The sequence below is a fragment of the Heterodontus francisci genome, chromosome 35, assembly GCF_036365525.1.
Source record: "Heterodontus francisci isolate sHetFra1 chromosome 35, sHetFra1.hap1, whole genome shotgun sequence".
In the NCBI taxonomy this organism is placed as follows: domain Eukaryota; kingdom Metazoa; phylum Chordata; class Chondrichthyes; order Heterodontiformes; family Heterodontidae; genus Heterodontus; species Heterodontus francisci.
The window spans coordinates 56,909,932-56,934,030 of NC_090405.1; the positions used below are offsets into that span (position 1 = coordinate 56,909,932).

The 24,099-nt window shown below is 43.3% G+C and overlaps 1 protein-coding gene across 8 annotated transcripts in view; it reads right to left on the bottom strand.

Moving 5' to 3' along the window:
* Positions 1–7,297: 7,297 nt before the first annotated feature.
* tjp1a (tight junction protein 1a) overlaps positions 7,298–24,099 on the bottom strand; it is a 250,381-nt gene continuing 233,579 nt past the window's right edge. For 5 of the 8 annotated variants that reach the window (XM_068015684.1, XM_068015686.1, XM_068015682.1 and 2 more), the window contains 3 exons: positions 14,821–15,038; positions 11,488–11,631; positions 7,298–8,411 (listed from right to left, as the gene is read on the bottom strand). In XM_068015684.1, coding sequence (XP_067871785.1) covers positions 8,317–8,411; positions 11,488–11,631; positions 14,821–15,038 — 457 coding nt within the window. In that variant the 3' untranslated portion in view covers positions 7,298–8,316. The remainder of the gene's footprint in view (positions 8,412–11,487; positions 11,632–14,820; positions 15,039–24,099) is intronic. The other 3 variants (XM_068015688.1, XM_068015685.1, XM_068015683.1) reach the window with 2 other exon arrangements.

The window sequence follows — 24,099 nt, forward strand, 5'->3', positions numbered from 1 at the left end:
CATAACCATTAAATTTCAGGATAGCACCAGTAATGACATCCACTTCCTGCATCCTTTATTGACAAGAAGTGCTCGGACAGGGAGGGTAATCCCACTTTTAACAAGCTACCAGTGAAGTTTAGCCTTCATATCCTTCTGTTTTCCAGCAGTTGCTGACTGCTTCTGCTGCATGTTACCAGTGTGCTTGGAATTTTAAAGTGCAGGCGTTCCCAGGAAACCAGGGCTCCGCTCTGCATCTGAGACAGAAGCTTCTGTTTTCCTTGAGGCATCAAGTAGCTCAGTGCTCCATTATTCCATGAACGTTTCTGCTTCAGTTTCTTATTAAAGACCACCAGCTCTTTTTGAATAGCTGATTGCTCATGACTAGTTTGTCTGTGTGGTATGGGATGTTGCTATGTACATGAGCTGTATGTAAAATTTAATCCACAGGTACATACCTTCATCTGTACTAATATAAAACCAGGTCTGGCAGCAGCTGTGGAGAGAGAAGCAAAGTTAACGTTTCAGGTCAGTGACCTTTCATCAGAACTGGCAACAGGAAGCTTGCGGTCACGTTTTCGGACTGAGCAGAGGTGTTCCGCAAAGTGGGTCACCCAATCTGCATTTGGTCCCCCATTGTACAGGAGACTGCATTGTGAGCAGCGAATACAGTATACCAACTTGAAAGAAGTACAAATAAATCGCTGTTTCACCTGAAACGAGTGTTTGGAGCCTTGGATAGTGAGGAGAGAGGAGGTGAAAGGGCAGGTATTACACCTTGCAATTGCAAGGGAAGGTGCCGAGGGAAGGGGACAAGGTGGTGGGGGTAATGGAGGAGTGGACCAGGGTGTCGCGGAGGGAACGATCCCTTCGGAATGCTGACAGGGGAAGGGGAGGGGAAGATGCGTTTAGCAGTGGCATCACGCTGGAGGTGGCGGAAATGGGGGAGTATGATCCTTTGAATGTGGAGGCTGGTGGGGTGAAAAGCGAGGACAAGGGGAACCCTGTTGCAGTTAGAGTCATAGAGTTATACAGCACAGAAACAGGCCCTTTGGCCCAACACGTCTGCGCCATCAAGCACCCATCCAATTTAATCCCATTTTCCTGCACTAGGCCTGTAGCACAGCAGTGCAGTGATTAGCACCGCAGCCTCACAGCTCCAGCGACCCGGGTTCGGTTCTGGGTACTGCCTGTGTGGAGTTTTCAAGTTCTCCCTGTGACCTGCTTGGGTTTCCTCCCACATGCTGAAGACTTGCAGGTTGATAGGTAAATTGACCATTGTAAATTGCCCTTGGTGTAGGTACGTGGTAGGGGAATTGAGGGAAGGTGGGGATAGCCAGGGAAATGGGATTAATGTAGCATTAGTATAAATGGGTGGTAGATGGTTGGCACAGACTCAGTGGGCCGAAGGGCCTGTTTCAGTGCTGTATCTCTCTATGACTCATCTAAATACTTCTTAAATGTTGTGAGAGTTCCTGCCTTGACCACTCCTTCCGGTAGTGCGTTCTAGATTCCAACCACCCTCTGGGTGAAAAATCTTTTCCTCAACTCGCCTCTAAACCTCCTGCCCCTTACCTTAAATCTGTGCCCCCTGGTTATTGACTTCTCCACCAAGGGAAAAAGTTTCTTCTGATATATCCAATCATTGCCCCCCATAATTTTGTATACCTCAATCAAGTCCCCCCTCAGCCTTCTCCACTTCAAAGAAAACAACCCCAGCCTATCCAGTCTCTCTTCATAGCTGAAATGCTCCAACAAGCAAGCATGACCCGAGCTTCTGGTTGCTTCCATTTCAACACTCCCCCCTGCTCTCATGCTCACATCTCTGTCCTGGGCTTGCTGCAGTGTTCCAGTGAACATCAACGCAAGCTCGAGGAACAGCATCTCATTTATCGATTAGGCACACTACAGCCTGCCGGACTGAACATTGAGTTCAATAATTTCAGAGCATGACAGCCCCCCATTTTACTTTCATTTTTAGTTATTGTTTTCTTTTTCCTTTTTTAAAATATTTTTTTTGTGTTTATTTAATTTCATCTTAGTTTGTTAGTTTGCTTACCCACTTTTTTTTCATGTTTGTACTTGTGGCTGTTCAATTTTCAGTCCGTTAACACCCTTTCTGTACTAATGCTTTGTCTTTCAACACACCATTAACATATCTTGCTCCATGACCTTCTGGTCAGCTATTCTGTGACGTCGTCCTATCTACATCTTCTCCTTTGTTATCTCTCACCCCACCCCCACTTTACTTGCTTATAATCTTTTACATTTCTAATATTTGCCAGTTCTGAAGAAGGGTCACTGACCTGAAACGTTAACTCTGCTTCTCTCTCCACAGATGCTGCCAGACCTGCTGAATATTTCCAGCATTTCTTGTTTTTATTTCAGATTTCCAGCATCCACAGTATTTTGCTTTTAATGAAATGCACCAGCCTAGGCAACATCCTGGTGAATCTCCTCTGCACCCTCCAGTGCAATCACATCCTTCCTATAGTGTGGTGCCCAGAACTCAACACAGTACTCCAGCTGTGGCCTAACTAGCATTTTATACAGCTCCATCATAACCTCCCTGCTCTTATATTCTGTGCCTCGGCTAATAAAGGCAAGTATCCCATATGCCTTCCTAACCACCTTATCTACTTGTGCTGCTACCTTCAGTGATCTATGGACAAGTACACCAAGGTCCCTCTGACCCTCTGTACTTCCTAGGTTCCTATCATCCATTGTATATTCCCTTGCCTTGTTAGTCCTTCCAAAATGCATCACCTCACACTTCTCAGGATTAAATTCCATTTGCCACTGCTCTGCCCATCTTACCAGCCCAACTATATCATCCTGTAATTTAAGGCTTTGCTCCTTACTATTTACAACACCACCAATTTTCGTGTCATCACAAAAACAACCCTCGACCATCACCCTCTGCCTCCTGCGACTAAGCCAATTTTGGATCCAGTTTGCCAAATTGCCCTGGATCCCATGGGTTCCGAAGAAGGGTCACTGACCCGAAACGTTAACTCTGCTTCTCTTTCCACAGATGCTGCCAGACCTGCTGAGTGAATCCAGCATTTCTTGTTTTTGTTTCAGATTTCCAGCATCTGCAGTATTTTGCTTTTATCCCATGGGCTCTTACCTTCTTAACCAATCTCCCATGCGGGACCTTATCAAAAGCCTTACTGAAGTCCATGTCGATACATCAACTGCTTTACCCTCAGCTACACACCTAGTCACCGCCTCGAAAAATTCAATCAAATTTGTTAGACACGATCTCCCCCGATAAAGCCATGCTTACTATACCTGATTAATCCCTGCCTCTCCAAGTGGAGATTAATCCTGTCTCTCAGAATTTTTTCCAATAGTTTCCCTACCACTGACATTAGATTCACAGGCCTATAATTACCTGGTTTATCCCTGCTACCTTTCTTGAATAATGGTACTATATTTGCTGTCCTCCAGTCCTCTGTTACCTCTCCTGTGGCCAGAGAGGATTTGAAAATTTGTGTCAGAGTCCCTGCGATCTCCTTCCTTGCCTCACATAGCAGCCTGGGATACATCTCATCTGGGCCTTGGGATTTATCCACCTTTAAGCCCACTAATATTTCCTCCTTTTCAATGCTAATTTGTATATCACAATTCCCTTCCCTGATCACTACACCTATATCGTCCCTCTCCTTAGCGAACAGAGATGAAAAGTATCACCTATGTCCTCCGGCTCCACACACAGATTACTTCTTTGATCCCTATCCGCTTGCCCTTAATATACTTATAAAACGCCTTGTGATTTTCCTTTATCTTGTCTGCCTGTTTTTTTTTCATGCCCCCTGTTCGCTCTCCTAATTACTTTTTTTAAGTACCCACCCGCCCTACACTTTCTATACTCCTCTCGGGCCTCCACTGTTTTCAGCGCTCTGAATCTGCCATAAGCCTTTTTTTCCCTTATCCAATCCTCTATATCCCTTGATGTCCAGGGTTCCCTGGACTTGTTGCTCCTACCCTTCACGAGAACATGTTGGACCTGAACCCTATTTCCTTTCTGAATGACTCTCACTGGTCTGATGTAGACTTTCCTACAAGACGCTGCTCCCAGTCCACTTTGGCCAGATCCTGTTTTATCATATTGAAATTTGCCTTCCCCCAATTCAATGCTTTTATTTCCAGTCCCTCTATGTCTTTTTCCATAACTACCTTAAATCTTAGAGTTATGGTTACTATCCCGGAAATGCTCCCCCACTGATACTTCTACCACATGTCCGGCTTCATTCCCTCGGATTAAGTCCAGTACCGCTCCTCCTCTTGTAGGATTCACTATGTGCTGGTTCTGTACTATCAGACTGAGAATAGGCCAAACTTAGAGATCCTTCAGTTGGTAAGTGACTGTCCAGAACCAGATGCAGGAAAATCGTAGGTTTCATTCCCAGTCTCTACTAAATGATATAAAGGGGAGAACTTCTGGGCGAAGGCATAAGTGAATAAAAAATGCAGGAACATACTCGTGCTATCTGAAACTTAAGATTGATTATACTGTTTTTTCAAATACTCCTGCTGGAAAATGGATCTGAACTGAGCCCCTGTCCTTACCTTGGGAGAAGGAACTGCATCCACTCTCTACCAGCGTTCACTGATGAAGAATGGTTTTTTGAGTGAGGTGCGAAGGACGACCAGCACCAGCAAGAGTCAGCACTTCCAGGAAAGGAGGGGGAGCAAACTGCAAAATCAGTTGTTCTAACTTGCTGCTGCGCTGATAGTTGCAGATAAATGCATAATATCCATTGGCTAATGCAGGGTGGCGTAAATTTCACACGAGAAAAAGCAAATTAAATTAAATCTGATTGAGCAGTCAAACATGGAATGAGGGACAGAAAAGGTAAGAAAAAAAACAGCTGTTTGAATCATGGCTAGTCACATTCGGTCTTTCACCTTCTGAGAAATTATATTTTATCACTATATTGATGAGTGATGGTAATGGAACAAAAATATTAGCAATTTTTTGTCCCTCCATCAGATACATTTGAAGCATATACCTTAGACAGTCAATCCCCATCATTGTGGTATTGCTGCCCAGATTTCAAGACCGCCTGCTTCCTGATCCTGCACCCTAACCTTCACATCTCAAATTGTACCTCCCAGTTCAAGGCTTTGAATAAGTCTCCCCTCCATTTCTAACTCAATTCACAAGTCAAACCTTCCTCCTCGCTATGCAATGTGATTAACTCCCTCCACATGGTCTGGAATCAGAATCATGTCTTAAACCAGATCTGGTCAGGTGCCAAGGTCCACCTACACCAAAAACAGAGTGCATGGTCTGAGGATAAATAAACCAGACTTTGAATATATTGGATTTAGTCAGATAGGAGCAGCCACTAATGAAAAACTCTTAACCTTCTATCACTGGGCTACAAGCACCACACACCCTGTCAACATCAAACTGTAGAAAACGAGTGGTGACATAAATTCCTTATTTTTTAAGCTGAGTCTTGTGTTTGGCTCAAGATACAGGAATACACCACCACTCTGCCAGTGCGGCATTCAAATCTGAGCACAATTCTATCATTTGTGTTACTAAGATCCAATCCATCTGTTACATTCCATCTTCAAACATCTGCCCATTTATTTGGTTTCATCTTTCTAGGCTATAATGCAAACAAACAATGATTATATTATACAATGATTATATTATACAGCCCTTCGATGCCTGGGCCAGATGCGCCCCACGATGTCTGAGTTGTTGGAACACCACCCAACCCCCAGTGCCAGTTATGGGGGACTCCCCACAGGTCCGGGTCAGGGCGCTCCCCATAGTGCCAGTTAGCAGGAGACTCTCAGAACAACTATAAAAAGCATTCAAAGTGGCAGAAACAGAGATGCAGGAGGCTCCTGACAAGTGTGCATTGAATCTGTGGTCACATGATTCAGCTCTAACTGCATATTTAGGTATTAACTCATTCATTTTTGCAAATGATGCATAATTCAATTTATATAATGTTGCAAGTTTCTCTTGGGCCAATGTATAAATATCAGTATATCCAGTGCAGCACTGATCCACAGATCCTTGCTCTGTGCAGAGTGCAACGCTAATCAATATCCCTCTGTTCCTGCACAGATGCTGGGCTAACACTAGTCTGGTGTTATAAAAGTGCCTCTGTATTTTGTTAAATGTATTTTTTGAGGATTCATTTTGAAAGATTGAAGAAATGTTAAACTTTGGGGTTTTCAAAGGGAGTCATGTAAAGGCCACTTGATTTTGAAAAACAGTCCCTGGAAATGTTTTTAAAAGGGGCACAGAGGTTTAGCGAGGAAAACAAGCCTTTCCGGAAAACCACCTGACTTCCAGCTTAATAAACAACAGAGAACTTTGGACACCTGGAGAAGTTGTTTACAAAGAAGTGACGGGTCAAGATTGATGGAGGTCAAAAGGTTGACCTCCTGTTGTCTGTTTCGCTTTTGAATTGTTTTGAGTTGGGGTTGAACTGTATAAAAAGGAAGAGAGAATTTCCAAGGAGAGAAGAGAACTTTCAAGGAAGGAGAGATGACCACAACCCAGCTCAGCTTTCCAGCACCTCTCTAAAAGACCCTGAGAGGTCCACTGTGTCAATTCATCGCGTCTCCTGTGTTTGAAGAAAAGCCTGCTAAATTAATCAAGGCCGCCTGAAAAGAACTGCTCTAGAAGATCCCAGTGACCCATTTACGTGGACTCGGAGGCCAGACTGTATGCCAGTTTTGGAACACAATATATCTCATCTGCTGTTTCTTCAAGAATGGTCAAGTATTCAGTCCAAGTGCTTTTTTTTTTCTGTAATGGAGCTCTAAAAACAAATCCCTTTATTTTTCCAGTTAAGGGGTGTATGTGTGGGTTTGAGACGAGGGGGGCGAAGGTAAAAAGGAAACTTTAATATTTCAATTTGTGTTTATGCTTTACTTTATTATTGGCTAAGACTTGTTTTATGATAAACTGAATTTTGTTGTTTATTAAAGAAACCTGGTTGATGGGTTTTATTCTGGGATAAAAATAGAGTCTATGATTGACCGTATCAGTAAGTGGGAAAAAACTTAAATATATGTTGTGACCTGTGGAGAAATGGAATGAGAATAAACAGTGCACTCGTCCCGCCTCGGTCGTAACACTGGGTACAGCTCGGACGACTGGACAGTCTAAACGTCTGGTGCAGCCCGCTGTGTGGTCTTGCCACTGGGAGGGCAGCTGGCATCCATGGAAACTTACCCCAGTGACAGTCTGCCTTCAGGAGAGGAGAAACAAGGTCGGCATGAATAGATCAGACAAACAAAAGACTAGATTTGATATTTTAAAAATTATTTTATTCAATAATAGTGGTATATTTAGAAATGTGTAGTTTGAAGTAATTGCAGGAAATATGTCAGCCACACATCAATGATGATGAAGTGATTAACAGAAGCCGTGTTAGAATCCCCAGCAAACCACGTACTGCTGTGCCAGAATAAATCGTCTATTAGTACAAAAATACACTTTGGGGCACATAGTACAGTAACTTGTCACTTTATCCAAAGATACTTTGCAAAGATCCCACTCATTGCACTCCAGCATTCCCAAACATTGCCTTAAAATATAAAGGACCCAGTGCCTTTACACAGACAAAACAAGTCATTCTCAAAGAACACAGCAACATTATTACAAAGCTGTAAAAACTTTAATGATTTTTTTAAAGTTGTAAATGTTGATTTTATTGCTGTAAATTATACAACTGCTCAAAAGGCCCCATGGCAACAGAATATAAAGATCCTCTTTAGAAAGTTCTTTTCACTTTTGTTTTATACAAAATAAGACATAAAAAATGTTAATTTACAAACCGAGCTCCAAGGCAATATCAGGGTTTATGTACAGCCACAGGTCTCAGCGACTTTTCTACCAATCCCACAGCACAGCAGGACACCCAACCGTTACTCATTCGAAAGTCCCTGCCAACCAACTCACTCAAAGACAAACATCTTTTCATAACTAAAGGACATAGAAAAGTAAGTTCTACATTTGAACTAGGATATGGTTACCTATATAAACATGTAAAGGCTGTAAAGTTATAGTATGTAAAAAATCTATTTAGTATTTTAAATGATAGCTACAAATACTAAGGGTAAGGCATCCCCGCTGGTTAACACGGAAACTGGGGAAACTTTACAGTTTAGACTTGCCATGTCATTGCAAGCTCATCTGCAATTCCATTCACAGCACTTAGAATGTGAGTATTTGCATTTTTGGTTGTCCTAAAACCTCATCTCTGATTGTGTGAAGACAGATTATTGTTTAAATCTGTGTTCCACCCACTGGCTAGGAATCCTAGCAAAACTGTCAATCACCCACTTCCACCTTTAAAAGTGATCAATCAGGACCGAAACACAGTTTGTTCCCACATGGTAATTGGGGTCTCCAGGGAGAGATTTGTTCTGCCAGCTCTTAGGATCACCTGGAAGAAAGAAAAGAATCATTTAGTTTATCAAAGCAACAGCTTCACGTAGGGAAAGGAGGGATGTTAGCATTGGTCAATGAAACATTTTCTACTTTTGTCACCCATCAGCACGCCCAAAGCAGGTACAGCATGGGCTAGATACAACGTACTAGCCCATTTAGACCGCATTCCAAATTCTGGGGAGCATTCTACTTCCGATAGCCATGATCAGGCTCCAATTAAACTAACAGTCAGCTTTGAGATAAGATCAATTACCCAAATATTTTACTTTTGAGGATTTTTCCAGCTTGTTGAGAAACTGTTTAAAAGTAGAATTAAACAGTTTCTTCATGGTTTCACAGAACCATTAAACTACAGGAACTGAATTATCATCCACAAATTGATTTCTGTATTCTCAATAAGTAGAGCAATGTTAATATTTAATACATAAACATTCCACGTTGCATGCCAATTCTTTGAAAAAGTGAGCTTTGGCAGTAAGTTTTATAAAACAGGAAAGTTGAGGCTGAGTTGGTTATGAACAAGCAAAAGGAGCAGAGACATAGTCAGCATCAGCACTTCCAAAGAACATAGCCAAAGAATTCAGGCAGAGACTGCTAGAGGAGGTTTTAATAACTAACAAATAATTTAATCATAACTTGTGCAAGATTAATCGAGTGATCAGGGAAGGTACAGGTTTAGAGCACAACTTAGCCATGTCTGAGTTGGAGGCAGCTCGATCCTTGTTCTTCCTGAACATGCTTGTGGTAAGACAGCTAGCAGTGTTAGAGGGCCATGCAATGGATCAGACCCTCAAATGCTACATGGAGACAAGACAGAGAAAACCTTTGGGAGAAGATGGATTCAATGACGAACAATGATTCAAACAAAACCAGAGTGTGTTCGTTAAACTAATTCAGGCCAATTCATCAGCTGATGTTAAATGATGCTCAGATCAAAGTACAACATTTCTCAGTAAGCTTCCAATTTGATAGATGCCCATCAGTGCTACAACTTACAATATGCTAGTCACCAGGTGAAACAGAATGTCAGAAACATTAGGGTCCATCAAGCCATACAACATGAGGCTTACTGAACTGAAATGTCTCTCTTCAGCTACACGCTGGGGTAAAAGTTCCCACATTTCCTTCACCACCAACTGCCGAACCAACCACTTCCATCCCCCATGGCCACCCTTCCAGACGCATCCAGCGCTCCCCACCCATTCCCCAGTGCTCCTCAATCCTGTAAACGTAAACCTCTCCTAACTTGATCCAGTATTCCCCACCACTACCCTCTTCCCTCCCCCACCCCCGTCCCATTGCCAGGCTGACCACTTCCCACACACACCACCCTTCCCAGTGAAATTATTTCACCACAACCCTCAAGTCCAACCAGTGCCAAATCACAAGGATCTACAGAGTTAAGAACCCTGTGATTCTTGTGTAACAGTAAGTCTCTGATCACAAGTTATACAAAAGGTGGATAAGTTCTGTGTAATCTCCACTGTTGGTTGCATCAGCAAAACTGCAGCTTTTTGTTTAATTCTTCCTTGGATGGGAGTGTCACTGGCCAGGCCAGCATTTGTTGCCCATCCTTAATTACCCTCGAGAAGGTGGTGGTGAGCCACTGCCTTGAACTGCCGCAGTCCATGTGGTGCAGGGACATCTGCAGTGCTGTTAGGAAGGGAATTCCAGGTTTTTGACCCAGTGACAGCGAAGAAACGGCGATACAGTTCCAAGTCAGGATGGTGTGTGGCTTGGAGAAGAATTTGCTGGTGGTGTTCCTATGCGTCTGTTTTCCTTTATCTTCTAGGTGGTAGAGTCAGAGAGTCAAAGTTATTTGCAGCACAGAAGGAGGCCTTTTGGCCCACTGAGTCCATGCCGGCTCTCCTCGGAGCTATTCAGTCAGTCCCACTCCCCCATTCAATTCCCATAGCCCTGCAAGTTTATTTCCTTCAAGTGCCAATCCAAATTTCTTTTTAAATCACTGATTGTTTCCGCTTCCACCACTCTCGTGAACAGCAGGTTCCTGGTCATCAACACCCGCTGCATAAAAAAGTTCTTCCTCACATTTCTGCTGCATCTCTTGCCCAAAACCTTCAATCTGTGCCCTCTAGTCCTTGTACCATCAGTTAATAGGAATAGTTTTTCCTTGTGTACCTTATCTGAGCCTGTCATAATCTTGTACACCTCTCTCAAATCTTCCCTTAATCTCTTTTGCTCCTGGGTAGAGGTCATGGAAGGTGCTGTCGAAGGAGCCTTGGTGAATTTCTGCAGTGCTTCTCATAGATGGCACACACTGCTGCCAGTGCGCCGGTGAAGGGAGTGAATGTTGAAGGTGGTGGATGGGGTGCCAACCAAGTGGGCTGCTTTGTCCTGGATGGTGGTGAGCTTCCTGAGTGTTGTTGAATCTGCACTCATCCAGGCAAGTGCGGAGTATTCCATCACACTCCTGACTTGTGCCTTGTAGATGGTCGAAAGGCTTTGGGGAATCAGGAGACGAGTTACTCACCACAGAATTCCCAGCTTCTGACCTGTTCTTGTAGTTACAGTATTTATATGACCGGTTCAGCTAAGTTTCTGGTCATTGGTAACCCCAGGATGCCGATGGTGGGGGATTCAGCAATGGTATGCCGTTGATCAAAGGGAGATGGTTAGATTCTCTCTTTTTGGAGATAATCATTGCCTGGCACTTGTATAGCGTGAATGTTATTTGCCACTTATCAGCCCAAGTCTGAATGTATAACACCATGAGTAACAACTGATTTAATAGCAGGAGCATTCAGAAATTAAACTTTATATTAAATTATTTTCTGCTGTTCTTTTAAAATCAGGAGGCATTGATTATCTGACACAGAAGCTGAAGCAATCGCAAGTGCACAACATTCGTTCACTGAATGGACCTGATCTCTGGAGTAAAATGAAGGGAGCTGACACTAGGCAAAGGAAATTAAACAATGCAAATTAACCACATCCTATATAAACCTTGAATACAAGGCAGGCAAAGCACTGCAGAGCCACACCTGACCCGAGAGAGAGAGAGAGGGGGTGGTAGAAGAGAGAGAGAGAGAGAGAGAGAGAAAGAAGCATACCCGACGAGGAGTCGGAGGATTTTAGAGCAAAAGACCAACCATCTGGAGTCATAGACGCACAGTGAGGCAAGCGCAGCTCCACAGGCTTCAGGAACTTCAAGCCATGAGGTCCACACATCACCAGTGGGCTGAGAAGCGTTTCACCTAGGAGAGAAATGACAAACAGATCAACGCACTAGAACTAGAGCAGAAAATAGTGCTGCAAGTCTGAAAAAGAGACTTTTTTATTCGTTCATGGGATGCGGGCGTCGCTGGCTAGAGCAGCATTTATTGCTCATCCCTAATTGCCCTTGAACTGAGTAGGCCATTTCAGAGGGCATTTAAGAGTCAACCACATTGCCGTCGGTCTGGTGTCACATGTAGGCCAGACCAGGTAAGGACAACAGATTTCTTCCCAAAAGGACATTAGTGAACCAGATGGGTTTTTACAACAATTGACAATGGTTTCATGATCACCATTAGACTAGCTTTTAATTCCAGATTTATTAATTGAATTCAAATTTCACCATCTGCCGCGGTGGAATTTGAACCCATGTCCTGAGCACTAGCCTGGGCCTCTGGATTACTTGTCCAGTGATGTTACCACTATGCCACCGCCTCCCCTGTAGACGAACAGCAGGGCAATGAGCATTAAAAAGAGAGATAGGTTAATGCTTCAGGTGAGAACTTTCAAAACAGCTCTGCTGAAGGCTCTCACCCGAAACCTTAAGCTGGTCTTTCTCCTTCAGATAGTGTGTGACCTGCTGTGCATTTCCAACATCCTCTGCAATTACAAAACTGGACTAACCAGGCAATCTGCACCACTGGAAAAAGTTTCTGTAGGTGAGCAAATCTACAAAGAACTGGTCCTCTGAGAACCAATAATGGTTCACTCACTCATCACAAAGTCTCTCTTCCTGCCAGTTAGCTTTCCTGTTGCTGGAACCTAGCTGTAACTAAGGATTCTCCTCCTCCGGACCTTTTACACATCTGCCTCTCAAATCTGCACATCACCCCTGCTGTTGGCCACTAACTACTAAGGTTAATTTCTTGGGAAGCAAAGTTAACACATGGCCCTCTGTAAAAACATTCCTATCCTTTCAGCTTAGCATATTGCAACTGGCCACCCGCTTAAACAAAGTTCCATAAAGCGGAATAATATTGCACTCTAGATACTTGAGCCCATATTCTAAGAGTGCAGCACTGTCTGAGGTGTCATTTTCAGACAAGACGATAAACTGAGGCCTTGTCTGCCCCCTCACGTGGAAGAGAGAGATCCCATGGGAACTAATTTTAAGAGCAGGTGATTTTGCAGGCCTGGGCAATATCTATCCCTCAAACAGACTACCTAGTCATTAGTCTCATTGGTGTTTGGGGAGGTTGCTGTGATGGAATATTCTCCACTTGCCTGGACGGGTGCAGCTCCAACACGACTCAAGAAGCTCAACACCATCCAGGACAAAGCAGCCCGCCTGATTGGCACCCCATCCACCACCTTCAACATTCGCTCCCATCACCACCGGTGCACAGTGGCAGCCTGTGTTCCATCTACAAAATGCACTGCAGCAACTCACCAAGGCTTCTTCGACAGCAGCTTCCAAACTCACGACCTCTATCGTCTGGAAAGACAAGGGCAGCAGATGCATGGGAACACCACCATTAGCAAATTGGATTTTTAAAAATGCATTAATGGAACGTGGGCGTCGCTGGCCAGACCAGCATTTATTGCCCATCCCTGATTGCCCTTGAGAAGGTGGTGGTGAGCTGCCTTCTTGAACCGCTGCAGTCCTTGGGGTGTTGGTACACCAACGGTGCTGTTAGGAAGGGAGTTCTAGGATCTTGACCCAGCGACTGTGAAGGAACGGCGATATAGTTCCACGTCAGTATGGTGTGTGGCTTGGAGGGGAACTTGCAGGTGGTGGTGTTCCCATGCATCTGCTGCCCTTGTCCTTCTAGAGGTCGCGGGTTTGGAAGGTGCTGTCTAAGGAGCCTTGGTGCATTGCTGCGGTGCATCTTGCAGACGGTACACACTGCTGCCACTGTACATCGGTGGTGGAGGGAGTCAATGTTGAAGGTGGTGGATGGGGTGCCAATCAAGCTGGCTGGTTTGTCCTGGATGGTGTCAAGCTTCTTGAGTGTCGTTGGAGCTGCACCCATCCAGGCAAGTGGAGAGTATTCCATCACACTCCTGATTTGAGCCTTATAGATGATGGACATGCATTGGGGAGTGAGGAGATCAGTTATTCATCACAGAATTTCCAGCCTTTGACCTGCTCTTGTAGTCACAGCATTTATGTGGCTGGTCCAGTTCAGTTTCTGGTCAATGGTGACCCCAGGATGTTGACAGTGGGGAATTCAGCGATGGTAATGCCATCGAACATCAAGGGGAGATGGCTAGATTCTCGCTTGTTTGAGATGGATGCCGTGTTTCCCACTTTATTACAATGATTATACTTCAAAAGTATTTGATTGGCTGTAAAGCACTTGAAACATCCTAAGGTCGTGAAAGGCACTACATAAATTCAAGTGTTTCTTTTACAAACCATGTAGAACCTGTCACGTTGCTGACAATAAGGAAACACCAAACTCCAGCCCACGAGGTCCAACCCCCATCTTATAAAAATAAACTCCAATGGCAACTTTCAAAAGGGAAGCATTAATAATCATATAGAACATTGTTCACGTTCATTTGTTTAGTATGGGCCAAGTGTTTCAGAAAACATCTGTGATCAACAGCAAGAGAAATGAACAAATGCATTGTTAAAAAAAATACATTTTCAAGCTTATTTTGCTATCACAGTCCTGCAACACAATGATTACTCTTCAAGTTACAGAACAGTGTACACTAACAGCCATTCATTACTGTATCTCATAAGGCTGAAAACTCTACAACCAAAACATCCAAATGAAGACACATGCAAGCAAACTGCTGGTCACTTTCTCCGGCTAGCCTGCTTCATTCATCGAAACGGTCAGTAAACAGTTCGCATTACTTTCAGAACAACCTCTCTATTAACCACAGGGAATCTGCACTCTCAAAACTCCCCGCAAACCCCACATTTTCAAAATTTGGTTTTTTTTGCTAATCAACTTTTGATAAAGTTCTAGCAGTCCATGTTACTAGATTGATTTACTGATCCTGCCTGGTGCAGCTCGGCAATGCTCATATTGCTTCATTCATTTTGAATTAAGCTATCTGTTAAGGAACGCCCAGGATGGTCACCTGAGACAGACAGCTTTTGGCAACTTGTTAGTCATTCCAAATCGTTCTGCAGAGGCACAAATATATAAATTTACAGGATAGTGTCAAATAAAGATTAATGAACCATTTCAGGAGGGAAAGCTAGTTCTCACCTTTCTCCTTGTCCAAGGGAGGGAGGATACTGTTGTCTCTGCAGACCTTAAAGTAGATTTCCTGTTCCACTCCCTCAGGAATGGCTCCCTTTGGAATGATGATACTAACTCCAGTTTCGACAGAGCTGAGCACACCACCATTGCTGTCAAAAATCCCCCGAGCTGTTGCAACTACCGTGTGACTATCATCATCATCATCATCATCCAATGCACTAGGACTGAGAAAGAGCAAGTCAGTTAGCACTGCAACAACTAGTCAAGAACTTAGAGAACAAAACGTGATATAGGCCAGTCACCATGTATGGAGGGAAAACACACCATCAGAGCTCCTTCTGATCAAGGGCCCACAGCCAAAACATTAACTGGTTTACACTCTACACAGATGCTGACTGACTTGCTGTGTTTCTCCAGCTACTTTTTGTTTGTTTGATTTCTTTTCTGCAGTTTGTTATTTATCAAAGCTTCAAGAACATTTTGTTGTACACTTTCAGTTGCAATTTTGCACTCGCCAAATCCAAGAGCTTCAGTTCTGGAGAGCTGATTGTCACCCAAGTGGGCAAGTACAGGGGCTTTGCAGACTGCTCTATATCCCTTAGCAGCAGCTCCAAGACATTCCCAAACAGTTTCAAAGGATTTGTAACAGAGTAGAGACATCACCCTCTGGGACAAGCTGCCTTGGCATAAGGCAAATAAAGCGGAGAGGGAGAAGGCATTTGATAAAGTCCATCAGAAGACAGTGTTAGCTAAAGTTAAAGCTCATGGAATTGAGGGCAAATTACTGACCATGTTTGGAAATTGGTTGAGCAGCAAGACAGTAGGAATAACGGGTAGGTACTCTAATTGGCAGGATATGACCAGTGGTGTTTCGCAAGAATCTGTGTCGGGGCCTCAACTATTCACTGTACTGATTAATGTCTTAAGATGATGGGATAGAACGCTACATATTCAAATTTTCCGATTATATAAAGATAGGCGCATTGTAAGCAGTGTAGATGGAAGCATAAAATTACAAAAAGATATTGGCAGATTAAGTGATTGGGCCAAACTGTGGCAAATGGATTTCAGTGTAGGCAAATGTGAAGTCATCCACTTTGGGCCTAACAAGGATAGAACAGGCACTTTCTAAATGATGAGACTTATGGATCTAGGTGCATAGATTATTAAAATGTGATGAACAGGAACAGAAAATAATCAAAAAGGCTATTGGAATGCTGGCCTTTATATCTTGAGGACTAGAATACAAGGGGTAGAGGTCATGCTTCAGTTATACAAATTTGGAAGGGGCGATTTGTTCGAAGTTTTCAAGATATTAAGGGGAACAAATGGGGTAGATAGAGAAAAACTATTTCTGCTGGTTGAGGAGTCTAGGACTAGGGGGCATAGTCTAAAAATTAGAGCCAGACATTTTAGGAGTGAAATTAGGAAACACTTCTACGCACAGGAGTGGTAGAAGTTTGGAACTCTCTCTCAAACAGCAATTGATGTAATTTCAATTATAAATCAAAGATTGATAAAGTTTGTTATCCAAAGGTATTAAGGGATATGTGGCAAATGCAGGTATGATCATATTGAAGGGCGGAGCAGGCTCAAGGGGCTGAATTGCCTACTCCTGCTCCTAGTTCTTATATGGAGTTAGGTCGCATATCAGCCATGATCTCAGTGAATGGCAGAAGATGCTCTCGGGGCGAAATGGCCTACTCCTGTTCCTATGAGGGAAGCACAGTTAATGTGTATATGGACTTTCCAAAGGTATTTGATGCAGTGCCACATAATAGATATGTGAGCAAAATTGAAGCCCATGGGGTTAAAGGGAGTGACTATGTGAAGTTACTTTTCTGACTGCAGGAAAGTATATAGTGGTGTTCCCCAGGGGCTCCTATGAAGATCATTGCTCTTCAATATATATTAATGGCCTGGACTTTAATATATAGATATAAACTTGGCTATATCTAAGTCTGCAGATAACACGAAACTCAAATGTCAAACAGCGGAGGACAACATAGACTGGTGTAACGAGCAGATACAAGACAGACAAAATTGAATACAGATGTGCAAAATTATATATTTTGGTAGGAAGAACGAGGGGAGGCAATATAAATGAAATGGTACAATTTTAAAGCGGGTGTAAGGAGACCTGGGGTGTATTGACACACATCTTTGAAAGAGGCAGCACTGGACATAATCCTAGGGAATGAAGCCGGACAAGTAGTAGAAGGGGGAACATTTCGGGGATAGTGACTATAACTGTAAGATTTAAGGTAATTATGGAAAAGGACAAAGACGGACCAGAAATAAAGATACTGAATTGGGGGAAAGCTGATTTCAATATGATAAAACAGGATCTGGCCAAAGTGGACTGGGAGCAGCTACTTGTAGGAAAGTCTACATCAGATCAGTGGGAGTCATTCAAAGAGGAAATAGTGAGAGTTCAGAGCCAACATGTACCCGCTAAGGTGAAGGGTAGGACCAACAAGTCTAGGGAACCCTGGATGTCAAGGGATATAGAGGATTGGATCAGGAAGAAAAAAAGGAGGCTTAGGGCAGATTCAGAGGACTGAAAACAGCAGAGGCACTAGAGGAGTATAGAAAGTGTAGGGGTGGGGGGGGGGGGTACTTAAAAAAGTAATTAGGAGAGCAAAGAGGGGACATGAAAAAACACTGGCAGGCAAGATAAAGGAAAATCCTAAGGCATTTTATAAGTATATTAAGGGCAAGAGGATAACCAGCGAAAGAGTAGGGCCCATTAGGGACCAAGGTGGCAATGTGTGTGTGGAGCCGGAGGACATAGGTGAGTTTTTAAATGATTACTTTTCATCTGTGTTCACTATGGAGAAGGATGCCGTAGGTGTAGAGATCAGGGAGGGGAATTGTGATATACTTGAACATATTAGCATTGAAAGGGAGGAAGTAATAGCTGTTTTAGCGGGTTTAAAAGTAGATAAATTCCAAGGCCCAGATGAGATGTATTCCAGGCAGTTATGTGAGGCAAGGGAGGAGATTGCAGGGGCTCTGACACAAATTTTCAAATCCTCTCGGGCCACAGGAGAGGTACCAGAGGATTGGAGGACAGTGAATGTGGTACCATTATTCATGAAGGGTAGCAGGGATAAACCAGGTAATTACAGGCCGGTGAGTCTATCATCAATGGTAGGGAAACTATTGGAAAAAATTCTGAGGAACAGGATTAATCTCCACTTGGAGAGGCAGGGATTAATCAGGGATAGTCAGAATGGCTTTGTCAGGGGGAGAGCGTGTCTAAATAACTTGATCGAATTTTTCGAGGCGGTGACTAGATGTGTAGATGAGGGTAAAGCAGTTGATGTAGTCTACATGGACTTCAGTGAGGCTTTTGATAAGGTCCCGCATGGGAGATTGGTTAAGAAGGTAAGAGCCCATGGGATCCAGGGCAATTTGGCAAATTGGAACCAAAATTGGCTTAGTGGCAGGAGGCAGAGGGTGATGGTCGAGGGTTGTTTCTGTGAGTGGAAGCCTGTGACCAGTGGTGTACCGCAGGGATCGGTGCTGGGACCCTTGCTGTTTGTTGTGTACATTAATGATTCAGACGTGAATATAGGAGGTATGATCAGTAAGTTCGCAGATGACACGAAAATTGGTGGTGTCGTAAATAGTGAGGAGGAAAGCCTTAGATTACAGGACGATATCGATGGGCTGGTAAGATGGGCGGAGCAGTGGGAAATGGAATTTAAGCCTGAGAAGTGTGAGGTGATGCATTTGGGAGGACTAACAAGGCAAGGGAATATACAATGGATGGTAGGACCCTAGGAAGTACAGAGAGTCAGAGGGACCTTGGTGTACTTGTCCAGAGATCACTGAAGGCAGCAGCACAGGTAGATAAGGTGGTTAGGAAGGCATTTGGGATATTTGCCTTTATTAGCCGAGGTATAGAATATAAGAGCAGGGAGGTTATGATGGAGCTGTGTAAAATGCTAGTTAGGCCACAGCTGGAGCACTGTGTAGAGTTCTGGGCACCACACTATAGGAAGGATGTGACTGCACTGGAGAGGGTGCAGAAGAGATTCACCAGGATGTTGCCTGGGCTGAAGCATTTCAGCTATAAAGAGAGACTGAAAAGGCGAGGGTTGTTTTCCTTAGAGCAGAGAAGACTGAGGGGGGACATAATTAAGGTATACAAAATTATGAGGGGCATTGATAGGAAGAAACATTTTCTCTTAGCGGAGGGGTCAATAACAAGGGGGCATAGATTTAAGGTAAGGGGCAGGAGGTTTAGAGGGGAGTTGAGGAAATTTCTTTTCACTCAGAGGGTGGTTGGAATCTGGAACGCACTGCCTGAAGAGCTGGTAGAGGCAGGAACCCTCACAACATTTAAGTAGTATTTAGATGAACACTTGAAATGCCATAGCATACAAGGCCAAGGGGCCAAGTGCAGGAATATGGGATTAGAATAATTAGGTGCTTGATGGCCAGCACAGACACGATGGGCCGAAGGGCCTGTTTCTGTGCTGTAAAACTCTATGACTACTTTAGCTACTCTTTTCCTTTTTATATATTTGTAGAAGCTTTTACTGTTTGTTTTTATATTTCTTACTAGTTTATTCTCATACTTTAATTTCTCCCTCTATTTTCTTTTTGTCATCCTTTGCTAGTTTCTAAAATTTTCCCAAGCTTCTGGGCTACCACTACTCATTCTAACGTATGCTTTTTCTTTCAATCTGATACCATCCTTAACTTCCTTGGTTAGCCACAGATGATGCATCCTTCTCAGAGTCTTTCTTTCTCAATGGAATATATCCTTGTTGAGAGTTATGAAATATCCTCTTAAATCCTCTTGCCATTGCTACTCTATTGTCTTACCTTTTAACCTATTTTCCCAGTCCATTTGAGCCAACTCTGTCCTCATACCCCTGTCATTTCCCTTATTTAGGTTTAGGACACGAGTTTCAGACCCAAATTTCTGACCCTCAAACTGAATGTTAAATTCCATCAGGTTATGATCACTCTTGCCGAGAGGATCCTTCACTATGAGAGTAATTAACCCTGTCTCATTACATTTCATGCCCAGTAAAGACATATGTTCCTAACTTTTAAGATACAAACTTTATTCCATGTGGAGTCTTTGAAATTGACTTTTCCTTTGAAAAAGTGGACAATATGCTGCAAAGGTGGCAGCCAAAGGTCAGATGATTGGCCTGTGTAGTCAGAAACTGCCTCATTGTCTTGAAAGGACAAAAGGATACATTCCAGAGTAAGAGGTGTTAACAACACCCATCCTGACAAGAAACTGACATTCTTGAATTGAATGGGTCTTCGGAGAAAAAGGTGTGAAGTAGCCACATCATAACAGAATGGTACCCATCCAGACATCAATAGATAGCCAGGGATTTCACATTCTTGTTCATTGTATGGTCACACCAGGGGAGAAGGCCATGTGTAAACTAACACAACGGCGAATGCGATGGATTTTGATCTTAAAAGGTAGTCCTCTGGGGAGAGAGTGGAGAGATCACAACACAGAAAACAGTCCAGGTGCTGTGGAAGGATCAAGCCAGGCAAGAAGAAGCCCTTCTGCTAATTCTACACTTCAACTTGCTGCAGCTCAGAACTGAGTGACCACCACCTTCAGTCTGAAGTTTTAACTACCATAAATCTCAACACCTGAACAAGTGCAAAACATCCAGGCCTGCACCTTTAAAAGAGACTGTCCTTCTGAGAAGATTCAACAGGTTTACCATGAACCACGAAAACCTACCTCACGATAAACCACTTAACCATTTCCTCTCTAACTATTCTTGTGTATGTATGTGAGTGAAAGTATGCATGAGTGAGGTTGGGACCATTTTGGGAATAGTTATCTTTTGTTTAACTTGTCTGTTTATTTGACCCGAAAAACACTCAGGAGCTAACTCAACATTTTAAATAAAACACAACTGCAGTCAGTTGGGAGGTGAACAGTGGGAAACACCCACACCCCTTACCACCTATCCGTAACAAATATTACCAGGTCTAAATTGCCTGCTCCCGCGTTGGTTCCAGAACGTATTGTTCAAAGAAACAGTCTTGAACGCACTATGAACTCATCCTCCAAGCTACCTTTGCCATTTTGATTCGTCCAATTGATATGATTAAAATCGCTCATGATTATTGCAGTACCTTTCTTACAAGCCCCCACTATTTTGTGATTTATACTCTATTCTACAGTGTAGCTACTGTTCGGAGGCTATAAATTACTCCCACCTGTGACTTCTTTTCTTTGCTATTTCTTATCTCCACCCAAACTGATTCTACACTCTGATCATCTGAGCCAAGATAATTTCTCGCTAACCCACTTCCTTTTCCTTTCTTCCTATCCTTCCAAAATGCCAAATACCCTTGAATATCCTGATCCCAGCCTTGGTCAACGTCTCTGTAATGGCTATCATTTCATATTCTTGATAAGCAAGGGGGTAAAAGGTTATTGGGGGTAGGCAGGAATGTGGAGTCGAGGGTCCAATCAGATCAGCCATGATCTTATTGAATGGCGGAACAGGTTCGAGGGACCGAGTGGCCTACTTCTGCTTCGTATGTTTGTCTGCATCATACTCATTTATTTCGATTTGTGCCACCAATTCATCCATCTTGTTATAAATGCTGCATACATTTAAATAATATACAAAATATAAAAACAGACTGCAAGAACTTTGCGCAGGATATGTAAAGGAAGAGAGTAGCAAAAGCAAACATGGATCACAGAGGCTGAGACAGGAGAAATTGTGACAGGAAATAAAGAAATGGCAGAGATATTAAACAAATATTTTGTGTCTGTATTCACAGACTAAGACATAAAAACCATACCAGAAATAGTGGAGAACCAAGGATTGAATGAGAATAAGGAACTTCAAGTAATTAATATTACTAAAGAAAAGGTACTTGAGAAATTAAATGGGACTAAAAACCAACAAATTCTCTGGACCTGATGCCCTACATCCTAGGGTTCTAGGAAGAGGTAGTTGAAGAGATAGTGATCACTGATTGTGATCTTCCAAAATTTCCCAGATTCTGGAATGGACCCAGTGTATTGGAAGATAGCAAATGTAACACTGCTATTCAACTCACCAAGCCTTCTTCAACAGCAACTCCAAATCTGTGACCTCTACCATCAAGATAGACAAGGGCAGCAGACACATGGGAACACCATCACCTGCAAGTTCCCTTCCAAGCCACACATCATCTGGACTTGGAACTGTATCGCCGTTCCTTCACTGTCACTGGGTCAAAAAGCTGGAACTCCCTTTCTAACAGCACTGTGGGCGTACCTATACCAGATGACTGCAGCAGTTCAAGAAGGCAGCTCACCACCACCTTCTCAAGGGCAACTCACATCCCTTGAAAGAATAAGAGAGAGAGAGAGAAAATGGGGACGTACAGGCCAGTAAACCGGACATCAGTTGTCGGGGAAAATGCTGGAATCTATTATTAAGGAAGTGGTAACAGGGCATTTAGAAAATCATATGATTGGGCAGAGTGAATATAGTTTAATGAAAGGAAAATTGTGCTGGACAAATTTTTATTTTTTTATTTTAGAGATACAGCACTGAAACAGGCCCTTCGGCCCACCGAGTCTGTGCCGACCATCAACCACCCATTTATACTAATCCTACACTAATTCCATATTCCTACCACATCCCCACCTGTCCCTATATTTCCCTACCACCTACCTATACTAGGGGCAATTTATAATGGCCAATTTACCTATCAACCTGCAAGTCTTTGGCATGTGGGAGAAAACCGGAGCACCCGGAGGAAACCCACGCAGACACAGGGAGAACTTGCAAACTCCACACAGGCAGTACCCAGAATTGAACCCGGGTCGCTGGAGCTGTGAGTCTGCGGTGCTAACCACTGCGCCACTGTGCCTTATCTTAGATTTTTTTAAAGATGCAACTAACAGCGTAGATAAAAGGGGAGCCAGTTGAGATGGTATATTTAGATTTTTAAAAGGCATTTGACAAGGTGCCACATGAAAGGCTGTTACACAAAATTGTGGGATCGTCATAATATATCAGCATGGACAGAGGACTGGTTAAATGACCAGAAATATGAATAATCGGATCATTTTCAGGTTGGCAGGTTACAACTACTAAAGTGCCACAAGGTTCAGTGCTGGGGCTCAGCTACTTACAATCTATATTGATGACCTAGTTCTGAAGAGTGTACAGGGACAGAGGGACCTGGGGGTTCACATGCATAGATCTTTGAAGGTGGCAGGAAATATTGAGAGAGCAATTAGCAAAGCATATGGGATCTTGGGCTTCATAAATAGAGGTACCGAGTACAAATGCAGGGAAGTTATGCTGAACCTTTATAAAGCTCTGATTAGGCCACAACTAGAGTACCGTGTCCAGTTCTGGCCACCACACTTTAGGAAGGAAGTGAAGGTCCTTGAGAGGGTGCAGAGGAGATTTACCAGAATGGTTCAGGGATGCTGAAAGGATGTTTCCCCTTGTGGGAGAGGCTAGAACTGGGGGACACAGGCTAAAAACAAGGGGTTGTCCATTTAAGACAGAGGAGAAATTATTTTTCTCAGAGGTTTGAGAGTCTTTGGAACACTCTTTCCTGGAGAGCAGTGGAGGCAGGGTCATTGAATATTTTTAAGGCAGAGGTAGATAAATTCTTGACCAACAAGGGAGCCAAAGGGGGTAGGTGGGAAAGTGGAGTTAAGGCTGCAATCAGATCAGCCATGATCTTATTAAATGGTGAAACAGGCTCGAAGGGGCTAAATGGCCTACTCCTGTTCCTAATTTGTATATTCGCATGAGGGATTTTAGCTTCAAGGTTAGATTGGAAAAGCTGTGACTGTTATCTTTGGAGCAAAGGAGGTTGAGGGGAGATCTGATACAGGTGTACAATATTATGACAGGTTTAGATAAGGTAGACAAAGAAAAGCTGCTCCCATTAGCCGATCATATAAGAACTAGGGGACACAGAATTAAGGTTTTGGGCAAGTAATAGAGGGAAGATGAGAGGAAGAACTTTTTTTTTTCCACAGTCAGTGGGTAATGACCTGGAACTCGCTGCCGATGGGAGAGGTGCAAGTGGAGATGATCAATGATTTCAAAAAGAAATTGGATGGGCACTTGAGGGAAATAAACTTGCAGAGCTACAGGGGATAGTGTATGGTGGGGGGGAAAGAGAGAGAGGGTGGGACTGACTGGACTGCTCTACACTCGATGGGCTGAATGGCTTCCTTCTGTGCCATAATGACTACGAAAAGCTACAAATTTTTTGTCAGCATTTCCTGCAGTACTCACTACAGAATCATAG